At 42.6% G+C, this 25524-nt stretch overlaps 1 protein-coding gene across 1 annotated transcript in view; it reads left to right on the forward strand.

The window, feature by feature from the left end:
* The window catches only part of arl8bb (ADP-ribosylation factor-like 8Bb), a 78670-nt gene extending 54120 nt beyond the window's left edge, over positions 1-24550 (forward strand). Inside the window, 4 exon segments of the mRNA XM_068051471.1 lie at positions 1867-1960; positions 14118-14185; positions 19291-19361; positions 23724-24550. Of these exon segments, the coding sequence (XP_067907572.1) occupies positions 1867-1960; positions 14118-14185; positions 19291-19361; positions 23724-23773 (283 nt within the window). The 3' untranslated portion in view covers positions 23774-24550.
* The last annotated feature ends 974 nt before the right edge of the window (positions 24551-25524 follow it).

Here is a 25524-nt window from a genome sequence, read left to right on the forward strand (position 1 = left end):
TAACCACCTCCTTTTCACATGGATGTCCAATCGCTTTAAACACCTAACCCCCTCACCAGGGTGGCGTAAGGGCACTCCCGCTTCTTTGAACCGAGTCTCCAGTCTCTAACACACCACTAAGAATATAAGAAATAGGAGTAGGCCATTTGGCTCCTTGAACTTGCTCCGCCATTCAAAAAGGTCATGGCTGATTTGATCGTGGCCTCAACTCCACTTTCCTGCTGGCTTCCCATAGTGCTTGACTTCCTTGTAGATCATAAGTTTGGGTAATTCAGCCTTGAATGTATTCAATGATCCATCCTCAACAGCTCTCTGCCTTGGTGAACTTGTTCTCACATTGAACAACAACTCCATTGACTCCGCTCACTTCCTCAAAATATAGAGGTTGTTCAGGGAATGTGTTTGGGGCCTAGCTATCTATGGCTGCCTTTTTCATGGGATATGTAGAACATTCTTTGTTTGAATCCTACTCTGGTCCTTTTGTCGTCATTTTCTGGTATGTTGATTATTGGTGTGTTTCCTGCCCCCTCAAAGTGGAAAATTTCTTCAACTTTGTTCCCAATTTCTTTGCCTTTGCCTTCACGTGGTCCACCTTGTACTCTTCCTTTCCCTTTCACAACTTCAATGGATCACCTGGCATTATTTCCACCACCTCCAGCGTGATGCCACTCTCAAACTCATCTTCCCCTCCCTTTTCAGCATTCTGAGGGACTGTTTCCCTGTGGACGCCCTGGTCCACTCAATTACTCCAACATTCCATTGCGTTCTCTCGGCATCTTCCTGTGCAAGTGCAGAAGATGCAACACCTGCCCTTTTACCTCCTCTCTTCCCACTGTCCACAGCTTCAATACTCCTTCCAGGTGAAACAGCGATTTACTTGTACTTTCAATTTAGTATACTTTATTCATTGCTCGCGATGCAGTCTCCTGACAACGGCGAGACCAAACACTGATTTTGTGTCTGCTTTGTGGGACACCTCCATTGAGTCTGCAAGCATGACCCTGAGCTTCCAGTCACCTAGCATTTTAATTCAATGCCCCACTCCCACTCTAATGTCTCTGACCTCGGCCTCCCACTGTCCGTGAAGCTCAGAAATAGCACCTCCTCCTTCAAATTAGGCACTTCACAGCCTTCCTGACTCAACATTTGAGTCCAGCAATTTCAGATTATCTCTGCCCTATTTTTTTCCAGCTAGCAGCTGTTGGTAATGATTCTGATTTCCGATTTATACCTCCACTGGATCCATCTTCTGTTTCTTTACTTGTCCCATTGCCATCTCCTTTTGCCTTGCACCAATCATCCCTTTTGTCATTTAATCTCTTCTACCTTCCACCCTATTACTGACTTTACCTTTCCCTGCTTGTATCTTTGCTTAAAACCTGTTAGATCTCTCAACTTTTTCCAGTTCTGACGAAAGGTCATTGCACAAGAAGTACATATGCATGTACCATGCAAATGAGCATTGAGATCACATGCCCAACAACTGTCATTTTAATTTTCTATTCAGAAATGCAGTAAGCCACATTTGGATTTCCAATTATCCATATGAGGCTAGTGCCTATTGTGGGAAAAACTATCCTAAACAGACCTGCAGCCACTGAACCACTGCATGTGGTTTGGCGATTGCCCTGCCACTTGAGTCAGGTGGCTTCCACAGCAGCTGGATCATGAAGCAAGATTATTTAGCTGCTTCCCAAAGAAGCTCTGTATAATATGAATACATCACTCCCATGGACCTCCTAGTGCCAGATTGCAGTTATAGAAACAGGAAAATGGATTGTACTGTTTAATCATGCATGACTTCACCAAATTTGTGATTACTTTTGTGTAACAATAGCACTTAAGATTACATTGTTCCCTTTAAAGTTACATGGTGGATGCTGCAGACCGTGATAAAATAGAAGCTTCTAGGAACGAGCTTCACAATCTGTTAGACAAACCACAGCTGCAAGGAATACCCGTGAGTACTTGATAAAGTATGATTTGCAATCTGTGCTTGATTTCTGTGTTTTGCACTTTATATTTTTAAGCTTTGGTTACTAGATTTTATATTATAAATTTGTATCCTCAGAGGAAAGTACGTTTTTAAAATCTCTGCAGTATAATTTGACATGTCAAAACTGTGCTTAAAGCAATCTAAATGCAAGAGATTTTCATTGCATTTAACCAAGTGAAATTTGAGATTGAAATTTCTTTGGAACTGTAATTCTTCAAACTTCATTGGAGAATTTTTCAGTTTAGGTGAATGTAGCCCAGAATTTCTCCCTTTGCTTGAAAATTCTAATGAAGTTGGCTCTTTAAATTTAGTATTGTAAAATGTGTTAAGTTTTATAAGTTATATGCCTGCTGTTTGTCACTTCAGATATTGAGAAGTATTATTGCCACATAACCTTGTATAGTCTGTCATGAACATGTTACGCTGAATGTTTTTTTTTAATCCATCAGTTGGAAACCTGAATTAAACTTTTTTAAAAAAGAACTAATAATGTCACTGCTAGCAGCTGAAATGGCCACCGCAATTTGCATCAAAATGCCCTACATACCAAGGTATCGAGGTGGAGACGCATATCTGAATAGCCCCCATCCGGAACAATGGCTTGAGCAGTTTGAATGAGCTACCTGATATCGCCTTCATTAGCAAGCTATTTAAAGTCATCTTGGAACATTGACACTGATGGAGACGGACCCCTCAAAGGGTAAACACTGAAACAGTGAGACCTAAGAGAGATTGGAATTCTCAGACTTGGATCTCAAAGTGCAAAAGAGAATACACTGGGCCAATCATGTGACAGCCTCTCCATCTGTGTGAAAACTTGGAGTTTCTTTTGGCTACATCAGACAAGCATCTGAGTTTTAACCAGTGCAGGACCCAAGTGGGAGTCTCTCCAGGCAATGCTGTAAGTTCGAACCCTGCCTGCGGGCTGTGAAACTTTCAAGTCTGTCTTGCTGCAGACTCTCCTGGGAGAAAGCCATCTGTATTACTGTCTCTAAGGAAACCCTGAACCAGGTGGCCACCTCTACCAACCAGAAACTTTAGGACCACGAGTTCAGCCAGGAGGCAACTGAATTACCAGACTCCAGACTTTATTTTTTGTTCTGGACTCTAATCCAGCCAATCTATTCATTGCTCTAACCTATTTGTGTGTGTAAGAAAGTTGGAGCATAGTTTATTATTTTCCTTTGACTGTGTGTTGGTGTTAGGTACAATAAACTAACTGCTTTAAAGTCAAGAAGACATGTCCGATTGGTTCTTTATGATCATAGCTCATAAAGGGCTAAACACTCACTGACTTGGTAAGCAGATCCACTGTTTAAAAGAAAAAAAACCTGTTGCAATCAAACAGGGAGAGGGACAAGAGGGGAGCCTTTCAACTCCTCCTCACTTGATTTGTAACAAGTCATTCTAATTTTGTGGGTGAGCTGGGAGGAGGGGGTGGTGGTCATAGGCTCAACAATGAATTGGTTTTTCAGTTAATGAGGGTAAGTGCGTGGGCACCAATGAGGTGTTTTCAACTCAGTGATGCTTTACAAGCCAAGATCATTAGATGGAGCAGAGGACTAAACTCATCACCTGTCATCTTCCCAAAGGTCACTAAATTTTGTGGTGGTGGTTTACGAAAATGAGTGCTCAGCATTTTGCAAGACAGATTTGCATTTATATAGCACTTTTTGCAACTGCCGAATGTCTCAAAGTGCCTTACAGCCAATGAAGTACTTTTAGGGCTGTTATAATGTAGGAAAAGGCTTCCACTGCTATCTCCAGACTGGCCAACAGTGTGTGGGAAAATGGCGCACTGACATGGAACACAAAAGTCTGAGTGTATCAAGCCTGTATCCTCAGTACCTTGCTCTACGGCAGCGAAGCCTGGACAACTTATGTCAACCAAGAGCGACGTCTCAATTCATTCCATCTTCGCTGCCTCCGGAGAATCCTTGGCATCAGGTGGCAGGACTGTATCTCCAACACAGAAGTCCTCGAGGTGGCCAACATCCCCAGCATATACACCCTAATGAGCCAGTGGCGCTTGAGATGGCTTGGCCATGTGAGCCGCGTGGAAGATGGCAGGATCCCCAAGGACACATTGTACAGTGAGCTCGCCACTGGTATCAGACCCACTGGCCGTCCATGTCTCTGCTTTAAAGACTATTGCAAACGTGACCTCAAGTTGTGGGAGTCAGTTGCCAGCGATCGCCAGAGCTGGCGGGCAGCCATAAAGGCGGGGCTAAAGTGTCGCGAGTCGAAGAGACTTGGCAGTTGGCAGGAAAAAAGACAAGCGCAAGGGGAGAGCCAACTGCGAAACAGCCCTGACAACCAATTTTATCTCCAGCACCTGTGGAAGAGTCTGTCACTCTAGTATTGGCCTTTATAGCCACTCCAGGCGCTGCTCCACAAACCACTGGCCACCTGCAGGCGCTTACCCATTGTCTCCTGAGACAAGGAGGCCAAAGAAGATGATGTGGGAAGTAAAAGCAAAATGTTGCAGATGCTAGAAATCTGAAATAAAAATAAGAAATGCTGGAAATACTCCGGTCTGGCAGCATTTGTGGAGAGAGAAGCAGTTAATGTTTCAGGTCAGTGACCCTTCTGATTTGCCAGTGCTGATGAAGAGGCACTGACCTGTAATGTAGGGAATGCAGCAGCCAATTTTGCACACAGCAAACTTCCCCCAAACAGCAATGTGATGACCAGATGCATTTTTTGTGATGTTGGTTGAGGGGTAAATATTGGCCAGGACACCAGGAAGAATGCCCCTGCTCCTCTTCGAAATAGTGCCATGGGATCTTTTACATCCACCTCAGCAGGCAGATGGGGCCTTGGTTTAATACCTCATCTGAAAGATAGCACCTACGACAGTGCAGCGCACACTCAGTACTGCACTGAAGTGTCTGCCTAAATATTTGCTCAAATCCTGGAGTGGGATTGGACCTCAGAAGCTTGTGACTCAGGCGACAGTGCTACCGACTGAGCCACGGCTGACCCTCACAATTTATTATGTAGTGTCTTTCATGACTTCTGAACTTCCTAAAGTCCTTAACAGCAACTGTACTTCAAAAGTAATTGTAAAGTAAACAAATGCATCTAAGTTGTACACAGCAAGGTGCAACAAATTGTAATGAGGCAAATAACCAAATACTTTCTTTATCCCTCAACCATCACCAAAACATTAGCTAGGACACCAGGAGAACTCCATATCAAAGTGCCCTGGGATCTCTTCTGTTCATTTGAGATGTCAGACCTGGCTTTTCCAAAAGATGACCCTCTGATGCAGTAGCACTGCACTAGTGTCAGATTACATTCTAGCATAATTGAAACAAAAAATGGCACTGTCAAAACAATAGGATTAAGCTTTGCCAAATGGAGTCTCACTTTAACATTTCATCCGAAAGCCATACCTCATACTGCAGTGTGCAGTGCTCCATTAGTACTGCACTGAAGTGCCAGCCTAGATTTATATGCTTCGCTCGCTGGAGTGGGACTTAAGCTTAGAACCTTCTGAGTCAGGTCAGAATACTTACACTGAGGTTTGGCTGATGCTTGTTACTAGTGTGTTTTTGTTGCTTGTGATTTTTCATTTCCAAAGTTTTCACATGGGCTTGGTGCTTGATAACTACCAGCAACTTGGAATCATAGCCTGGGAGTTATAAGGATTGATTTTAAGTCATGACATAGCACTTCTTTGTAAACTGGTATTAGTACACTGGTATTATCTGTAGTGGTCTGCAAAACTGTGTGTGGTAACTCTGGCTGCAGTTTGGTCAGATACATGGAAGATGCTGACATTTGAGCCAAGCTTTGCATTTAATTTTATAGCTTGCAGTACACCTTGTGGTTCAGCAGAGGGTGCTGTGTCATAGGTTTCTCGTAAATGTACTGGTTTCTGTTACCAGTTTGAGTATTTAGCATTTGAACAATATCATTGCAGTGGCTAATTATTTTTCTGTGTTTTGGGCACTGCTTAGGACAGTCTTGATGCTACTGATTTCAGGGACTCCATGATCTTAAATTGCTTGTATTTTTGATTGTGAGCACAGGCCTATTTCCATTCTGTTCAATGCCAGTGATTGGGTATGTATTGCACTGAATTATTTTTGTTTGGTTGTAATCGAAAGTCCTGCTCTAGATTTTCACATTTAATGTGAGTATCAGACTTCAACTTCACAGTTGTGAATGGTCCACATGAATTGCGAGGTGGAGAATCTGCCGCCTCCCAAGGGCCACTGTTAGGCTACCAGTTTCCTTCAATCAGGTTTTGGTGTTAAGTACAATAAACTAATGTCTTTAAACTCAAGAAAACCTGTCCGATTCATTTCTTTTATGATAGCAGATAAAGGGTTAAACACTCAGTGACTTGGTAAGCATATCTACTGCTTAAAAGAATATAAATACGTAATGAGTTTATAAATAGTCGTTTAGTCGTACAGAACTTGAGTATTGCTGAAAATAAATTTTGAACAAAGTTTGGCCGTTAACTGCCAGTCACTGTAAACTGCTGCATTCGCCATGGCAACGCCTCTACCAATCAGCACTCTTCTCATGCAGTATGTTTTCCCTTACATTGGTTACTCTTGCGAGTGTCCTGATGAGTGTCACTTAGTGAGTTTAAGTTGTAATGACTGTCACGGTCCTGTAGTTTTTTCAGAATATGCTCTTTGCCTTTAAGGCTTGCAAGGGATCAGTTTGATTTAAGAGCCGGCAAGCCTTAGGAGTTATAGGAAGGTGCATTTTTGTTGCCTTAGAAACAGCCAATGGGAGTGAGCTGGATGTGATACATTTGTTACAATTCAGTTTTGAACTGGCAGTTGAAGACAGTTTGTCCTAAATGAGCACAGAACACACACACAGCTGTGGTGCCAGCACTGAAAAAGAGTTCTCAACCGTTTAAACTGAAGGAAATAGGATTTTTGTTTGTTTAATTATTATCTCTTGAAATGCTAAAAAGTCAAGCCAAGACACGGACCTCTGGTAATTTCAATTGAAGAAAGGGAAGTTAGACTGTGACAATCTTTTATCCCTCAAAAACTCTAGTCAGATTGATTCTGTTGAAAGTGTTTGCAAGTCGTTAATTGTTGAAATTTGCTGGACTTCAAACAACATTGAACTATAAATTTGCAAGGCGTCTAATTTTTCTATTTTTAGTTCTTTTAATTCGTGTTAATTTGTTGATTTAAAGACACCTGGTTTGGTTAGCCTCATTCGGGGGTTAATAGACAGTACAATTTGGTTGGGTCTTTAATTTGGAAAGTTTTAAATGATATGTTAGGTGATCTGTGGAGCGACAGGATTGAATTATCAGTGCGTCTCTCCCATCACAATCAGAATCGTATATTTTGATTGGGGGCTTTGACGGGCGGTTGGTCGTAACATGACTCAAAACAGCAATCCGTTTCAGTGGAGCAAGTTCCTACTCAACCATATGCTCTCTTGGTACAAGGAGGAACTATTTATAGGGCACCTTTTTACTTCAGGATTTCTCAAGCGCTTCACAAACAGTGACAAACCTTTTGAAATGTAAACCACAGTTAGCTGAGCAAATGCAGGAACCAACTTGCACACAGTGAGGTCCCGTAAACAGATACATGACCAGTTAATTTGTGTTGTCTGGTATTCGTGCAGAATTTGTAAAAGGTGCTAAAGGAATCTCCTTTCTCAACACTGTCTGCCACCACTGGTAAATCCAACACTGGCATCTACCCAACAATGTGGAAAATTGCCCAGGTATGTCTTGTCCATAAAAAGCAGGACAGATCAAATCCAGCCAATTGCCATCCTATCAGTCTAGTCTCAATCAACAAAGTGATGGAAGGTGATGGAACTCTGCTCAGTTTGGGTTCCACCAGGGCCACTTGGTTCCAGGTCTCATTACAGTCTTGGTCCAAACAGGAACGTAGGAGCTGAACTTGAGATGAGCGACTGCCTTTTTCATCAAGGCAGCATATGAATGAGTGTGGCATCAAGGAGTCCTAGCAAAATTGATATCAATAGGTATCGGGAAAACTTTCCACTGGTTGGAGTTATAACAAACACCAAAGGAAGATGATTGTGGTTATTGGAGGCCAATTATCTCAGCCCCAGGACATTGCTGCAGGAGTTCCTCAGGGTAGTATCCTAAGCACAACCATCTTCAGCTGCTTCATCAATGACCTTCCCTCCATATTTTAGCAAGGCGTTTGATAAGGTTCCCCATGGTAGGCTCATTCAGAAAGTAAGGAGGCATGGCATACAGGGAAATTTGGCTCTCCATACAGAATTGGCTGGCCCATAGAAGACAGAGGGTGGTAGTAGATGGAAAGTATTCAGCCTGGAGTTCGGTGACCAGTGGTGTTCCACAGAGATCTGTTCTGGGACCTCTGCTCTTTGTGATATTTATAAATGACTTGGATGAGGAAGTGGAAGGCTGGGTTAGTAAGTTTGCCGATGACAAAGGTTGCTGGAGTTGTGGATAGTGTGGAAGGCTGCTGTAGGTTGCAACAGGACATTGACAGGATGCAGAGCTGGGCTGAGAATTGGCAGATGGAGTTCAACCTGGAAAAGTGTGAAGTGATTCATTTTGGAAGGTCGAATTTGAATGCAGAATACAGGCTTAAAGACAGGATTCTTGGCAGTGTGGAGGAACAGAGGGATCTTGGGGTCCACGTCCATAGATCCCTCAAAGTTGCCACCCAAGTTGATAGGGTTGTTAAGGCGTATGGTGTGTTGGCTTTCATTAACAGGGGGATTGAGTTTAAGAGCTGTGAGGTTATGCTGCAGCTCTATAAGGCCCTGGTTAGACCACACTTGGAATATTGTGTTCAGTTCTGGTCGCCTCATTATAGGAAGGATGTGGAAGCATTAGAGAGGGTGCAGAGGAGATTTACCAGGATGCTGCCTGGACTGGAGCGCATGTCTTATGAAGAAAGGTTGAGGGAGCTAGGGCTTTTCTCATTGGAGCGAAGAAGGATGAGAGGTGACTTGATAGAGGGGTACAAGATGATAGGCATGGATAGAGTGGATAGCCAGAGACTTTTTCCCAGGGTGGAAAGGGCTATCACCAGGGGGCATAATTTTAAGGTGATTGGAGGAAGGTTTCGGGGAGATGTCAGAGGTAGGTTCTTTACACAGAGTGGTGGGTGCGTGGAATGCACTGCCAGCGGTGGTGGTAGAAGCAGATACATTAGGGACATTTAAGCGACTCTTGGATAGGTACATGGATGATAGTAGAATGAAGGGTATGTAGGTAGTTTGATCCTAGAGTAGGTTAAAGGGCCGGCACAACATCGTGGGCCGAAGGGCCTGTACTGTTCTATGTTCTATAAGGTCAGAAGTGGGGATGTTCGCTGTTTGTACAGTGTTCAGTACCATTTGCGACGACTTAGATACTGAAGCCGCCCATGCCCACTTGCAGCAAGATGTGGACAACCAGGCTTGGGCTGATGAGTGGCAAGTAACATTCATGCCATACAAGTGTCAGGCAGTGTGACCATCTACAACAAGAATAAATCCAGACATTTCCCCTTGACGTTCAATTGCATTGCCATTGCTGGACCCCCCACCAATATATTGGGGGTTACCATTGACCAAAAACTTAACCAGACCAATCATACAAGTACAGTGGCTACAAGAGCACGTCCATGGCTGAGAGTTCATTTGGGAGTGACGTACTGCTTGACTCCCCAAAGTCAGTTGACCTTCTAAAAGGCATAAGTCAAGAGTGTGATGGAATACTCTCCACTTGTCTGGATGAGTGCAGCTCCAACAACACTTGAAGCTCAACTCCATCCAGAACAAAGCAGCCGGCTTGATTGGTACCCACCACATTAAATATTCACTCCCTCCACCATCGGTGCACAGTGGCAGCAGTGTACCATTTACAAGATGCACTGCAGCAACTTGCCAAGACTCCTTTGACAGCACCTTCCAAGGTTGTGAACTCTACCACCTAGAAGGGCAGCAGATACGTGGGAACACCACCTGTTCCCCTCCAAGTGTCTCACCATTCTGTTAGAACCATATCACTTGTCCCTTCCTAACGGCACTATGGCTGTACCTACACTACATGGACTGCAGCGGTTCAAGAAGGTGACTCACCACCTTTGCCAGAGCATTTGTGGATGGGCAACAAATGCTGGCCTTGCCAGTGACGCGCTCATCCCAGGAATGAATAAAAGAGTCAGTAGTGTTTCATTGCTGGGGGAGACTGCTAGTCTGGTTACTCCTTGCAAGGCAAATCTTGTGGAATCCTTCAGTAAAAGTTGTCCTATCAATACAAATTCTTTTCCTTGTACCAAATGTTAACACCTGGCTGTGTACGGACTAGCTCCCAAGAGATCCTACGGCGGCACAGTGGTTAGCACTGCAGCCTCACAGCTCCAGGGACCCGGGTTCGATTCTGGGTACTGCCTGTGCGGAGTTTGCAAGTTCTCCCTGTGACCGCGTGGGTTTTTGCCGGGTGCTCCAGTTTCATCCCACAGCCAAAGACTTGCAGGTGATAGGTAAATTGGCTGTTGTAAATTGCCCCTAGTGTAGGTAGGTGGTAGGGAATATGGGATTACTGTAGGGTTAGTATAAATGGGTAGTTGTTGGTCAGCACAGACTCGGTGGGCCGAAGGGCCTGTTTCAGTGCTGTATCTCTAAATAAAATAAATAAAGTACAGCAATAAGAGAATGAACTGTAACTTTGCTGAATTCTAATCTCTCAATTTTGCAACATTACTCCCTGTATTACCTCCTTGGGTTTCTAAATGTCTGGAAGCACAGCATTCTGCCCTGTAACAGATTTATTTACATCCTTTGCATATTCTAGATTAATTTGAACCAAAGGCTTCTGGTGACAAACGGAAGGAATCCTTGATAAGTTAACAAGATCATAAGTTAATATTGTGCAATTCAGTGGATGTATCATTTTTAAATTGCATATTCTGATTTGTGAGATAAGCAATGCCAATATTAACTCCATTTTCAAGGTCAGGAAGGAAAGTGTTTCTGCGGATGCCAACGTCCAAATGTTTTGTGCATTTGATAGACAATGGTGACCGGGTCCAAATGTTCTCCCAATGCCACCCCCTAATGGCCTGTTGTAAAAACCCCATCGCCAGCTGTCAAATTGTGCATGCATAGATTTGAGCATTTCCCTGGCAACGCAGAGCAGGCATTGCTTTGTGTTGGTGGTCGTGCTTTGTCCTAATATCTTTGCATGCCTCCTGTCCCAAACTCCAAATGTGCTGGTGAATGGATGGTGATGCTTATAGTTGTTAAGATCTGGTTGTGTGCATTGTTGGCATCAATCCAGTTTCTAACGCGAGTAATTTAATTTTGCTTCACTGCAAACTCCCTATTAATTTAGCATCTTTCTCAAAGATTACAGGGGTAAGTTGGCATGAGAAATGGATATGTAAGGCAGTGTATGGAAGTCACTGAAAGCAGTGTAAGTTAAGGACACTAGGTAATTGGGCAGCAATTGACAGCTAAGCAATCCCACTACCAACGGATCAGATCAAAACTGTGCAGTCCTGTCCCTCCAATCGTGAATGGTGGAGGACAATTGAACGACTAACTGGAGGAGGAGGCTCCACAAATATCCCATCCTCAATGATGCAGGAGTCCAGCACATTGGTACAAAAGAAAAAGCTGAAGCATTTGCAATTGTCTTTCGCCAAAAGTGCTGAGTGGATGATCTCTGCCTCCTCCTGAGGTCCACAGCTTCACAGATGGCAGTCTTCAGCCAGTTCGATTCACACCACAGGATATCAAGAAATTGCTGAAGGTGCTGGATTCTGGCTGTAGTACTGAAGACTTGTGCTGCAGAACTAGCTGTAGCCCAAGCTGAGCTGTTCCAATACAGCTACAACACTGGCATCAACCAGATAATGTGGCAAATTGCCCAGGTATATCCTGTTTACAAAATGCCGGACAAAACCAATCTAGCCAATTACCATTCCATCAATATATACTCTATCTTCACTAAAGTGATGGAAGGTGTTAATAGTGCTATCAAATGGCACTTAAACAGTACCAACCTGCTCACTGCTCAGCTTGGGTTCTGCCAAGGCAACTTGGCCCCTGACCTCATTGCAACCTTGGTCCAAACATGGACAAAAGAGCTGAACGCAAGGGGAGGTGAGTGTGATTGCCCTTGACATCATGACAGAGTATGGCATCAAGGAGCCCTAGCCAAATTGAAGTCGATGGGAATCGGGGGGCAAACTCTCGGCTGGTTGGAGTCATATCTAGCAAAAAGAAAGATAGATGGTTGTGGTTGTTGGAGGCCAATCATCTCTGCTCCATGACATTGCTGCAGGAGTTTAGAGTTTTGAGTTTGAGATACAGCACTGAAACAGGCCCTTCGGCCCACTGAGTCTGTGCCGACCATCAACCACCCATTTATACTAATCCTACACTAATCCCATATTCCTACCACATCCCCACCTGTTCCTATATTTCCCTACCACCTACCTATACTAGGGGCAATTTATAATCGCCAATTTACCTACCAACCTGCAAGTCTTTTGGCTTGTGGGAGGAAATCGGAGCACCCGGAGAAAACCCACGCAGACACAGGGAGAACTTGCAAACTCCACACAGGCAGTACCCAGAATTGAACCCGGGTCGCTGGAGCTGTGAGGCTGCGGTGCTAACCACTGCGCCACTGTGCTCGGGCCAACCATCTTTAGCTGCTTCATCAATCACCTTCCCTCCAGAATAAAGTCAGAAGTGGGGATGTTCGCTGATCTGTACTGAACATTGTACATTTGTAGCTCTTCTGATACTGAAGCAGTCTGTGCCCATATGCAGCAAGACCTGGACAAGATTCAGACTTGGGCTGATAAGTGGCAAGTAACATTCGTGGCATACCAGTGCCAAGCAATGAATGACTATCTCCAAAAACACAATCTAACTATCTCCCCTTGACATTCAACGACATTACCATTGCTGAATCCTGCAATATTAACATTTGGGGTTACCAGTGACCAGAAACTGAACTGGACTAGCCATGTAAATACTGTAGCTGTAAGAGCAGGTTAGAGACTGGGAATTCTGAGGTGAGTAACTCTCCTCCTGACTCCTGAAAGCCTGTCCACCATCTACAAGGCACAAGTCAGAAATGTGATGGAATATTCTCTCCTTGCCTGGATGAGTGCAGCTCCAACAACACTTGGGAAGTGCAACACCATCCAGGACACAACAGTCAGCTTGATCAGCACCCTGTCCACCTGCTTAAGCATTCACTCCCTCCACCATTGGTGCACAGTGGCAGCAGTGTGTACCATCTACAAGATGCACTGCAGCAACTTACCATGTCTCCAAACCTGCGACCCCTTCCACCTAGAAAAACAAGGGCAGTAGATGCATGGAAATACCATCATCTGCAAGCTCCCTTCCAAGCCACATACCATCCTGACTTGGAACTATGTTGCTGTTCCTTCACTGCCGCTGGATCAGAATCCTGGAGTTCCCTCCCTAACAGCACTGTGGTGTACCCGCACCAGATGGATTGCAGCAGTTCCAGAAGGTAGCTTACCACCACCTCAAGGGCAATTGGGGAAAGTCTACAAATGCTGGCCTTGCCAGTGATGCCCACAATCCATGAAAATGAATTTTAAAAATGAAGTCACTTTTGGAGTGATTCCACACTTTTTATGCAGCTTTTGTCCCTGAATCATGGAAGTCCTGTAAAATATACTGATGAAATCCTGATGCAGGTGTGGTTGTCCAATAATCTAACAGGTGCAGCTGCAGTTAGCTGGGGAAAGCCCCCTGTACAGCTGCTGTTCACACAAATGTAAGCAGTTTTGAATAACACTTAATGCACCATGAATATGCAGTGTTTGGATTTTGTCTTTTTAATTTAAAATTTTTTTGTGTATTTATAAAGTAAATTTCTGTTCCTTATCCTGCATATACAGTTGAGATTTGCTGTTTTCTAAAGGGGTGGGAGAAAGATAACTGGCCTACTGTCAACAAGAAAATTGTGTGCTTGTGAAGGCAATTTAGCTAAATGGTAATCTAGTGTGCATGAAAGACCTCACTAACCCTTAAATTGATTCTCAAAGGGCTTGTGCTCTTTCAATGAAAATAACCCTTTGTGAGAAGAGAAATGAACATGATCACAATGTATCAGTTGTAATATTTATCTTTTCAGGTCCTAGTTCTTGGGAATAAGAGAGATCTTCCAAATGCTTTGGATGAAAAACAGCTCATTGAAAAAATGTAAGTCATTGTTCTACATAACTGCACACATTTTCCTCCTTTAGGTTAGTTCTTGCCTGTGTGGTGGTATTAATGGCATTGGGAAATAAAAGCTGAAATATAACACTTTATCAACATTTGCTTTGTTTGAATATACTTTACTATTCCCCTTTTAGTATATCTGATTAAAATGCCTCCAAGGGTATAGAAACTCCCCGTGTCTCAATTGCACCAGAACTTTCATTAGGATCATGAATAAACAGCAACTTGCATTTTACACAAATGCAAGGTTGGGGAAAGAAAAGCTTCGATTTGGAGTTGTGTACACCACTGGGACTACTTCTTAAGAAACCTCTAACTTTTTTTGTTTGTGGGTGATTTGTTTGTGTATGCCCCTTGAAATTTTTTGTGCGGTAGCAAGCGCAGTAACTTAAAGGGGCCAACTTTTATGCAGCTGTGTGGGAACTCTTGGGTGATGGTGCAGTTTAGAGGGAATTTTGCTTCCAAATATTGTTTGATTCTAAATTGTATAAGTTTCAATAGAGACTACCTTTTTCAGTCTCTCGAGGTCTTGTCTAATGCTTGAGAACTGGGAGAAGGGCAGTGCTGGGAGACTAGCCAAGTTTACATTTGAACATCAAGTCATGGGATCACTCTTTGTTTCACAAGACACTGCCATTTAACCATGTTAACTCGAAGGGTTAAGGAAAAGTTGTTGGAGCAGGTTCTGGCACATAATAGACTTCTGAGCAGCTGATGCAGATCTAACCTTGGTGGAGAAGCACATCTCTTGGGGATCTGGGAATTTTGAGGTTATCCTGCAATAAAAGACTTTAGAGACTGGCCCGGCGGAACCATTAGTGCGCTTTCCGCCAGAGCCCACTGAGGTGCACCATGACTTCTGCTTTTCGGAGCGAGTGTGATCTTTATTTAAAGATTTCAGTTAATGCAATTCCTGCTTTATTTGGTCTTGGTAGGTTACAACATTTTACTGAAGAATGTTAATGCAAATCTTGGTTACCTTTTAAGTGGTCACAGATCATTAATTTCCTGAACCTTTTTGCTTTGCTTTGCTTTGTTTTGCTTTGGTTATTCGGGAGTTACGGTAAAGTGTTGCCTTTTAAATAGATCTTGTAACAGTGGTCATTGGGTTTTTGCTATCTAGATTGTGCCACTGGTTTTGTAGCCAGCTACAGGGGATTAGAACCAAACAGAAATAATGCACAAACAGACTCAGCTTAAACTTGTTTTTCTGAAATGGCCGTTGACGCTTGGGTCTGACAATGATATTGAGGGCTGCAACAGCACCGTAACTTCAGGCGATCACACTCGCTCCGAAAAGCGGAAGTTACGGTGCACCTCATTGGGCTCTGGCGGAGAGGGCGCTAATGGTTCTGCCAGGCCAGTCTCTAAAGGGGCAGGAACCTGTCATTCAGGAGCTTAGGCTGATTGCCCAGAAGTTACTCGTTTTTATGCAGATTTTTTGGGGGGCTGATGCTAGCAGGTACAGAGCCTGCTCAGGAGTGTATCTTTAAATCCAAACTAACACTCTGGCTCCCCCAATAGTGTTCCACTGGAATGTTTTGCGAACAGAAAATATTCTCAGACCACCTGAATTTAGAAGTAGTACATAATATGCTGCCAATTAGCATTGCAGGGTTTAAGTTATGGCATCATTTGACAAAGTTTTTGTCTATCTTTGGTCCTCACTGTGGGAGGATGGTAATGATTACAAACTCATAATTGGAACTAGCGCCAAAACTACTATACAACCAAGTAGATATAACGCTGTTCATCTAGACCATTAAGAGTATTTCAATTCACTTTCGTGAGATACATAATAGGCCAGAAAAATAGGACGAGAATTTGAAAGTAATTGACAAAGAATATCTCATTTGGGTAGATTTTGTATCTGGAAATTACAACTACTTGCTTGAGTTTTTATGAAGGAACCAGTGCTATGTAAAAACTGAAAACCAGTTGATGTCTGAAAATGGGATTAAATTCATATTGATGCTTAAGTTTTAATATTTGCACACATTTCTACAATTCAAAGATTTGTAAGCATCCTATATTTATAAGGAACAAGTGCATATTCATGTCAGGGATTAAGGATAACTATTGAACTCTGGTCCGAATCAATTAATGTTCAACCCTGTTGTCTCATGAAATATCTTCTGAATGAATCTGCAGTGCAGCATTTTTCAGTAATAAGTGATGTAATGTCTGGAAATGGCTGGTTGGGAAGGGTTTTAGTATTAGCATATCAGGCTGAGAGATCTTTGGATCCTGGGGGCCAGGTTCAGTTATACCACGTAAGTGGAATATTTCAGGGTGTACATTTTGTGTGCTCAAACAGAAAAGCGAAGCATGGGGCAGAATGAATTGAAATGTGGGTCAAATTTTATTTTACTCGATTTGGCTCGCATCCCTATGGTTGTGTACTTTGCAGGTGAACTGCTGCCTGAAAGGTTTACCCCGTATCTTTAGACTATGACCACCAGTTCTGGACTCCCCCACCATCGGGACCATCCTTCCTGCATCTACCCTGTCCAGTTCTGTTAGAATTTTATAGGTTTGAGATTTCCCCACTCACTCTTCTGAACTCCAACGAATATAATCCTAACCGACTCAATCTCTCCTCATACGTCAGTCTTGCCATCCCAGGAATCAGACTGGTAAACCTTTGCTGCACTCCCTCTATAACAAGAACACCCTTCCTCAGATAAGGAGACCAAAAGTGCACACACTATTCCAGGTGTGGTCTCACCAAGGCAGCAAGACATCCCTGCTCCTGTACTCGAATCCTCTCGTTATGAAGGCCAACATACCATTTGCCTTTTTTACTGCCTGTTGGACCTGCATGCTTACCTTCAGAACACCCAGGTCTCGCTGCATATTCCCCTCTCAAGTTTATAGCCGTTCAGATAATCTGCCGCCTTGTTTTTACTACCAAAATGGATAACCTCACATTTATCCACATTATACTGCATCTGCCATGCAGTTGCCCACTCAGTCAACTTGTCCAAATCACCCTGAAGCCTCTCTGCATCCTCCTCACAACTCACCCTCCCACCCAGTTTTGTCATCTGCAAATTTGAAAATATTACACTTCGTTCCCTCATCTAAATCATTAATGTATATTGTGAATAGCTGGGGTCCTAGCACCGATCCCTGTGGTACCCACTAGTCACTGCCTGCTATTTGGAAAAAGAGCCATTTATCCCTACTCTTTCCTGTCTGTCAACCAATTTTCTATCCATCGCAATACACTACCCCCAGTCCCATGCGCTTTAATTTTACACACTAATCTCTTAGTGGGACTTTATCGAAAGACCTTCTGAAAGTCCAAATAAACCACATCCACTGGCTCCCCCTCATCAACTCTACCAGTTAGATCCTTGAAGAATTCTAGATTTGTTCTGCATGATTTCCCTTTCGTAAATCCATGCTGACTGCCCGATTCTACCACTGTTCTCCAAGTGCTCTGCTATAAAATCTTTGATAATGGACTCTAGAATTTCCCCCACTACTGACGTCAGGCTGACTGGTCTATAATTCCCTGCTTTCTCTCTATCTCCCTTTTTAGATAGTGGGGTTACATTAGCTACCCTCCAATCTGTAGGAACTGTTCCAGAGTCTATAGAATCTCGGAAGATGACCACCAATGCATCCAGTATTTCTAGGGCCACTTCCTTAAGTACTCTGGAATGCATAGCATCAGGCCCTGGGGATTTATTGGCCTTCGATCCCATCAATTTCCCCAACACCATTTCTCTACTGATTTCCTTCAGTTCCTCTCTCACTAAGGCCTATATTCCCCAACATTTCTGGTATGATATTTGTATCCTCCTTTGTGAAGACAGAACCAAAGTATACATTTAGTTGGTCAGCCATTTCTTTGTTCCCCATAATAAATTCCCCTGTTTCTGACTGTAAGAGACCTACACTTGTCTTCACCAATCTTTTTCTCTTCGCATACCTATAGAAACTTTTACAGTCAGTTTTTATGTTCCCCGCAAGCTTGCTCTTGTACTCTATTTTCCCCTTCTTAATCAATCCCTTGGTCCTCCTTTGCTGAATTCTAAACTCCTCCCAATCTTCAGGTCTGTTGCTTTTCCTGGCAGATTTATATGCCTGTTCCTTGAATCTAATGTTATCTCTAATTTCCCTGTAAGCCATAGTTTGGCTACTTTTCCTATTTTACTTTTGCACCAGACAGGGATAAACAATTGTTGTAGTTCATCCATGCGCTCTTTAAATGTTTGCCATTGTCTATCCACCGTCATCTCTTTAAGTAACGTTTCCCAATCCATTATGGCCAACTCGCGCCTCATACCTTCGTAGTTTCCTTTACTAAGCTTCAGGACCTTAGTCTCAGAATCAACTACGCCACTCTCCATCTTGATGAAGAATTCCATCATATTATGGTCGCTCATCCCCAAGGGGTCTTGCACCACTAGATTGTCAATTAATCCTCTCTATTATACAATACCCAGTCTAGGATGGTCTGTTCTCTAGTTGATTCCTCAACGTATCGGTCCAGAAAACCATCCCGTATACACTCCAAGAATTCCTCCTCCTACGATATTGTGATTAATTTGATTTGCCCAATCTATATGCAGCTTAAGGTCACCCATAATTACAGATGTTCCTTATCGCATGCGTGTCTAATTTCCTGTTCAATGCCATTCCCAACATCACTACAGTTTGGGGGGTCTATATACAACCCCCACTAACGTTTTTTTTTCCCCCTTAGTGTTTCTCAGCTCTACCCATACAAATTCCACATCGTCAGAGCTAATATCTTTCCTCACTTAAATCTTTCCTCATTTAAAAAGTATCTGACAGCTGTTGGATGTTTACTAGTTTCACTTTCTTGATAGTTATCTTTCATTGAACATTGTTTCCTTAATCTTTACCACATTATGTTGCATTTTGCTTTGCTTATTTGGGAGCAATGATGAATTTTTACAGTACAGAAGTAGCAGACTAAGATATTTCAGAGGTTGCTGGTGTTTTGTTTCATTCTGAACAGTAATTATATATAACTTGTACTATTGCTGTTTAATTTTTTCCTACGAATGAATTTGACTTTGTACTTTTAATTGTGTTCTGTGTTATAGGAATTTGGCTGCTATCCAGGATAGAGAGATCTGCTGCTATTCAATTTCATGCAAAGAAAAGGATAACATAGGTAGGCAAAGATTCTACAAGTTCCCCTTTATATCACTTAAGTTTGACAGTTTGGAAATGTCATTCTATTTAAGAAAGGAAGAAGGAAGAAACAACAAAACTGCAAAGTTTGAGTTTTGGGGATGTTACTGTAATTAACAGGTACAGGGCGCCTGACTACTTGAATTGGTAGTGTTGTTGGGCAGGATTTAAATTAACTTGGCAGGGGTGTAGGAACCAGGAGAGAATGCGAGAGAGGAACCAGCAAAGTGCACAGAGTGTGGAGGAGACAGATAGCACTAGAGGAGGAAATTGCAAAGTATTAGGTGGGGTCAGAGTGAGAGTCAAATAGTACTAGAGAAGGGAGTAGTTCCATATTAGATGGGAGTGGACTTGGAAGGACTACAAGGAATGCAAAGACTGGATTGCAGTGCGTGTGTGTAAATGTTCAAAATGTGGTGAATAAGTACGAATAGCAGCATGGAAATATGATGTAGCAATAACAGAAACATGGCTTAAAAGTTGGAGGACTGGGTGCTTAATATACAAGGATATCAAATGTTCAGAAAAGAGAAAGGGAAAAAAAAGTTGTGATGGCAGCCCTTATTAGGGAAGGTTTTGTAGTGCTGGAAAGGGAGGATGTCCTTGAAGGGGGCAAGGACAGAATCCATGTGGTTAAAGTTACTAGAGGTGTTCTATTGGCCTCCAAATAGTGAGCTAGAGGAGCAAATCTGCAGGGAAATCAGATGTGCAAGAACTAGAGAGTGGTGATATTGGACTTAAATTATCTCAATTGATATTTGGGTAATTATAGAGTAAAGAATAAGGAGGGGGAGGAATTTCTAAAATGTGTTCAGAAGAACTTCCTTGATCAGTATGTTCTAAGCCCAACAAGAAAAGAGGCGTTGCTGGATCTGGTGCTGGGAAATCAGGTGGGCCAAGTGGACCAAGTATCTATGGGGGATCAGTTGGGTAAGAGTGATCATCGTATTACAAGGTTTAGACCAGTAATGGAGAAAAGTAAGGAACAAAATAAGGTAGAATGTCTAGACTGGTGGAGGGCAAATTTCAACGAGGTAAGGGGCCTAGCCAGGGTAGACTGGAATCGATGATTGGCAGGAAGAGCTGTATCAGTACAACGGGTTCTCTTTAGGAAGAGATGCTTCAAGTACAGGCTACGAACATTCCAACAAGAATGAAAGGTAGGGGAAACAAGAACAGGGCTGCTTGGTTGATGAGGGAGATAGAGATAATGAAACAAAAGAGGGTGTATGATGCATGTCAGGTGAACTCATAAGTGAGAACCAGGCCATCTACAGTAAGTTGAGAGGGTAGATGGAGGGAAAATAAAACTGGCAAACAGAGAATATGAAAATAGAATGGTAGCCAACTAAAAAGGGAATCCAAAGATCTTCTACCGGCATGTAAATAGTAAGCAAGTTGTAAGAGGAGGAGTGGGACCTTTTAGGGACAAAGAGACAATATCTGTTTAGAGACAAAGGGCAAGGTGAGTATACTTCATGAGTACTTTGTATCAGTGTTCACTAAGGAAATGGAGGCTGACAAAATGGCGCAGAAGTAGAGAGTAGAGGCAATGGATAGGATAAAAATTGAGGGGGGAGGTACTAACCAGGTTGGCTATGCTTAGGGTAGATAAGTCACCTGGTCTGGATGGCTTACATCCCAGGTTGCTAAAGGAAGTGGGGATGGAGATACCGGAAGGTTTGCCATAATCTTCCAATCTTCCCTGGATATGGTGCAAGTGCCAGAGGATTGGAGAGTGGCAAATGTGACACCCATATTCAATAAAGGGTGTAAGGACAGTCCAGGCAACTACAGGCCAGTTAGTTGAACATCAGTGGTGGGTAAGGTTTTACACCAGGGTTGTTGAACATGCGGCCCGCAAAGGTTTCCATTTGACCCGCGGATGCAAACTGTATCCCAGGCTGTTCCTCATCCTCCCCAGGGTTCCGTGACTGGAGATGGGAAATTTCCCTTGGTCGTCGTCTCGCAGAGTGGCCTTTTTAAAAACATTGCGCTGCCGATTGCTCAGCTGCTGAAGTAGGAATGCACTTCCCAACTTGGATTCGGGGTTTCCGACTTTTTTTTAAACAGCCCGCCACAAAACCCCGCATCTGTCCGATGTTGGAAAGCACGTTCCTGCTTCAGCAGCTGAGCTGTGAAACTGACAATGTGATGTTTTTAACAAACTGACCAAGCATAAGTTGCTGTGCTGAGTGCTTCTGCTCAGTGCAACTGTCAGAAAGGGGGCAGGGACACGGGGGGTGGGGGGGCAGGGACAGAGGGAAGGTGGGGGGGGTGGCAGGGGTGCAACTGTCAGAGGGGACAGGGATGGGGGGGGGGGGGAAAACAGAGCGGGAAGGAAATGGGGGGGCAGGGAAGGAACGGGGGGTGGTGGGGAGAGGGAGTGGGGAAGGAGGGGGGGGAGAGATGGGGGAAATGGGGAGAGGGGGACAACGAGATGGAGGGAAGAGAGGGAGAGGAGGAAATGGGGAGAGTAGGAGGGGGAACAACAGGTTGAGGGGTGAGTACACAGCAAGGATGACAATGTTGAGGTGGGTGGGAGAGACACCGCAGAGATGGTGAAACATAGGGTGAGAGAGAAAAAGAGACAGAGATCACTCCTGACAGACATCTATCCAGAATACTCTGCATTGCTACATCAAGTGTGTGGGCAGGGATTGACTGCTTATGCAAGGAGAAACCGTGCCAGGTATGTTACTAAATCAGTTTTCAAAACAGTGATGAGAAAGTAAGTCAATAAATTAATCTTATTTAAAGCTTCACAAAACACATTTGTTTTTATTAGGATAATTTTTAATTCCTTTATCTTTCAAAATTTGCTCACTGACCCCCTGCGCTGAGTAAAAATCATAATGCGGCCCTCAGTCTGAAAAGGTTGGACAACCCTGTTTTAGGAACTATAATCAGGGAAAATATCAATGGACACTTGGAGAGATTCAAGTTCATTAAGGATAGTCAGCGTGGACTTGTAAAAGGCAGATCGTGCTTGACTAATCGAATTGAATTTTTTGATAAAGTAACAGATAGTTGATGAAGGGAATGCAGTGGATGTTTATATGGATTTTAAAGCATTTGATGAAGTACCACATAAAAGGTTGGTTAAGAAAGTTGAAGCTCATTGAATAGGTAGGTCAGTGTCCAATTGGATTTTAAAAAATTGGCTTATGGACAGAAAACAGCTAGCCGTAGTAAATGGTTGCTTTTCAGACTGGAGGATGGTAGACTGTACACTGTCATGTATGTATGTGTGGCAGAGATGGCAGATGGAATTTAATACTGACAAGTGTGAGGTGATGCATTTTGGCAGAAGGAATAGGGAGAGGCAATACATACTTAATGGCACAGTCTAAAGAGTGTGCAGGAACAGAGGGACCTGGGGGTGCATGTGTATAGATCTTTGAAGGTGGCAGGACATATTGAGATTGGTTACTAAAGCATATCGGATCTTGAGTTTCATAAATAGAGGCATTGAGTACAAAAGCAGGGAAGTTATGCTGAACCTTTATCAAGCTCTGGTTAGGCCCCAACTGGAGTATTATGTCCAGTTCTGGTCACCACACTTTAGGATGTGAGGGTCCTTGAGAGGAGATTTACCAGAAGTAAGAGAGCCCTTGGACCAGATGACCAAAGATAAAGGAGAGGTACAGGTCCAGGATTTAAGTTATGTTAAGAGACCCCTTGATTTTTATTTAGATTGAGGACTCTGTGAATTGTTTTCGTCATGATTGATAAATTGTATTTGGGATGGCTTTGTATCATTCAGTGTACTGAATTAGACTAAACGTGAAGTATTGCTTTGCATATTTTCTCTGGCTCGGAAAAAACGAAGTTTGAGATTAAATTGTTTTCTGTGCCATTGTTGGTCTCCTGTTGCAAGTCTGGAAAATGCCATATTTGCAAATATTATCAAACTCAGACTGTTCACCAAATGCACTGTTACAAACCTGACTAGATCAATCTGAACTTGAGCCTCTTTCCAAAGGTTTTGCAGGTTAAATTTAAATTCCAGTTAAATGAATTGTGGAATTCTGTTGTAGATGTGCGAAATGTTGAAACGATGTTCCCGTTCCCTGTAATAAGTAATGTTTTATATAAATAGCTGTGCCAGTACTAAATTTGGAACCGTTTGATTTACTTGCTTTGTATTTGAAACTTGAAATTTTTGCACTTGCCTTTCTGGTGTGCTGGTAAGAATTGGACTGTTTTAGATAGTTGCAGTCTTGGTTATCAAACTGTCTTTTTTTTTAAACCATCCTTGATGACTTGTTTATCTAATGGATTACCAAAAGAAGTTGGATATTTTTACAGATCATTAACTTGCATTTTTATTTATTTTTAGATATCACCCTGCAGTGGCTTATTCAGCACTCAAAATCCCGAAGAAGTTGAAATTTAATGGTACAAATCAATGTGTGATTGGCCACAGTCCTTTCTCCACTCAGTTTACTTCATTCTTCATGGGATAACCTGCAGAAATACACTATTCTGAATATATTGAAATACTTCAAGTCCCTCATGACGTATACCGCTAAAAAGTATGTTCTCATTGTGAGAGACTAACTTGCTTTACAAATGCCATTATATAAAAATCATGATTGAGACAAATGTTGAAGTCAGTGAAAGAAAAGCACAAGGAAGAGCCAATGAAAATAATCATGCTTATTTCTTAGCCTCATGTGTTTGGAATCTGCATTATCAAGTAATGTTTTATAGCTTTTATTGATCTCTCACCATTAATGTCCTTACAAATGGGGTTATGGAGCATGTTGCATTGCACCCCATACTTGTGTTGGTGCTGTAGATATTTCCATGTCACTAGAATTTTTTAAATGTTCACTGTCAGTACAGTATTTAATTTTGTCATGAGCTTTTGCAATCAAATAGAATACGTACGTTGTCGTTGGGGGACCATCACTGAAGTTTATTTAACATGCTTTAGCTGAAATTTATGCATTGGGTGTGCTGGTTGAATACACTGCTTCAACATTAGAGTCTTGACACTATTGGGCAACATGTGACTTTTCTGTAAACGTGCATGCAAAACTTCCAATTACGAGATTTGTAAATAATATATGTGGAATTGGTTTACTTTTTCTATTTAGTTGACTTGTGAATAATTGTGCTCTCCTCCCACTTCTGTTGAAATAAATGGAGTTAACGAGGGCATATCGTTGTCACATTTGTCGAGAGATTTCAGCTGCGTACGATGTTCAGTTCTTGTGTTCATGGGACAATCTTAATGGATAACAAACACATCTGATATTTCAGAAGTTGTCGATGATATATCTTGGTTCTAAATATTGCCTCATGTCAATGGAACTTGTGAACAAAACTCTTCAAAGCAAGCAGTTTTTGGTATTCAAGAGCTTGACACATGTTTTTTTAAAAACTAGCATGATTTCACTAATTCAAATTTAGCAAGGTGAAGTTATAACCAAGTATCTGCACAAATTCATTTTCATAAGTCTGTGTAACATCTCCCATGAATCAGTGCAATCAAGCAAAGTTATTGCTCATAACCACTTTTTGTTGAAAAATGGCAGAGGCCTTGGTTACTGAATTAATCTAATTTAAACTGAAAATTTGTTTAACTGCAACAGAAGAACCAAGCCAATAAATGCTGGTCACAGGTCTTGTACACCGAGGGCAGAGTCAATTGACTCAATATTTAGCTCACTTAAACAGAATTTAAAGTAATTGCAGCATCAGAATGAGCAAAAGACCAGGGTGAGGCTTCAATTAACTGCCGATCACTGCAGCTGCAGGTCATTAATGGATTAATGAGACCCCAGGTACTTGTGTGTGTGAAATTGTGGATGCAGTGTTATGAACAAACCGAACAAGTGCTATTGGAGATTCGCCATGCTGATCTGGAGGTGTGGCCAGTAATAGTTGGTCATTACGGCACAGAAGGAGGCTATTCAACCCATCGAGTCCATGCCAGAGTTCTATGGGTAAGGACTGCTTTGGGCCTTTTGGACTTTTGAGCCTATGTATATAAAACAAAATCATGGAAACCCAAGGGTAAATGATTATGGGCATAACTCACTTGTCTTTTAAATTCTGCAGGCCTTGTGTGTTCTTTCATTTGATTCTGTCCAGATTGTGCTGATACCTGGGTGGGAACTCCAGGTCATAGT

The sequence above is a fragment of the Heterodontus francisci genome, chromosome 19 (genome assembly GCF_036365525.1).
Source record: "Heterodontus francisci isolate sHetFra1 chromosome 19, sHetFra1.hap1, whole genome shotgun sequence".
NCBI classification, from domain to species: Eukaryota; Metazoa; Chordata; class Chondrichthyes; order Heterodontiformes; family Heterodontidae; genus Heterodontus; species Heterodontus francisci.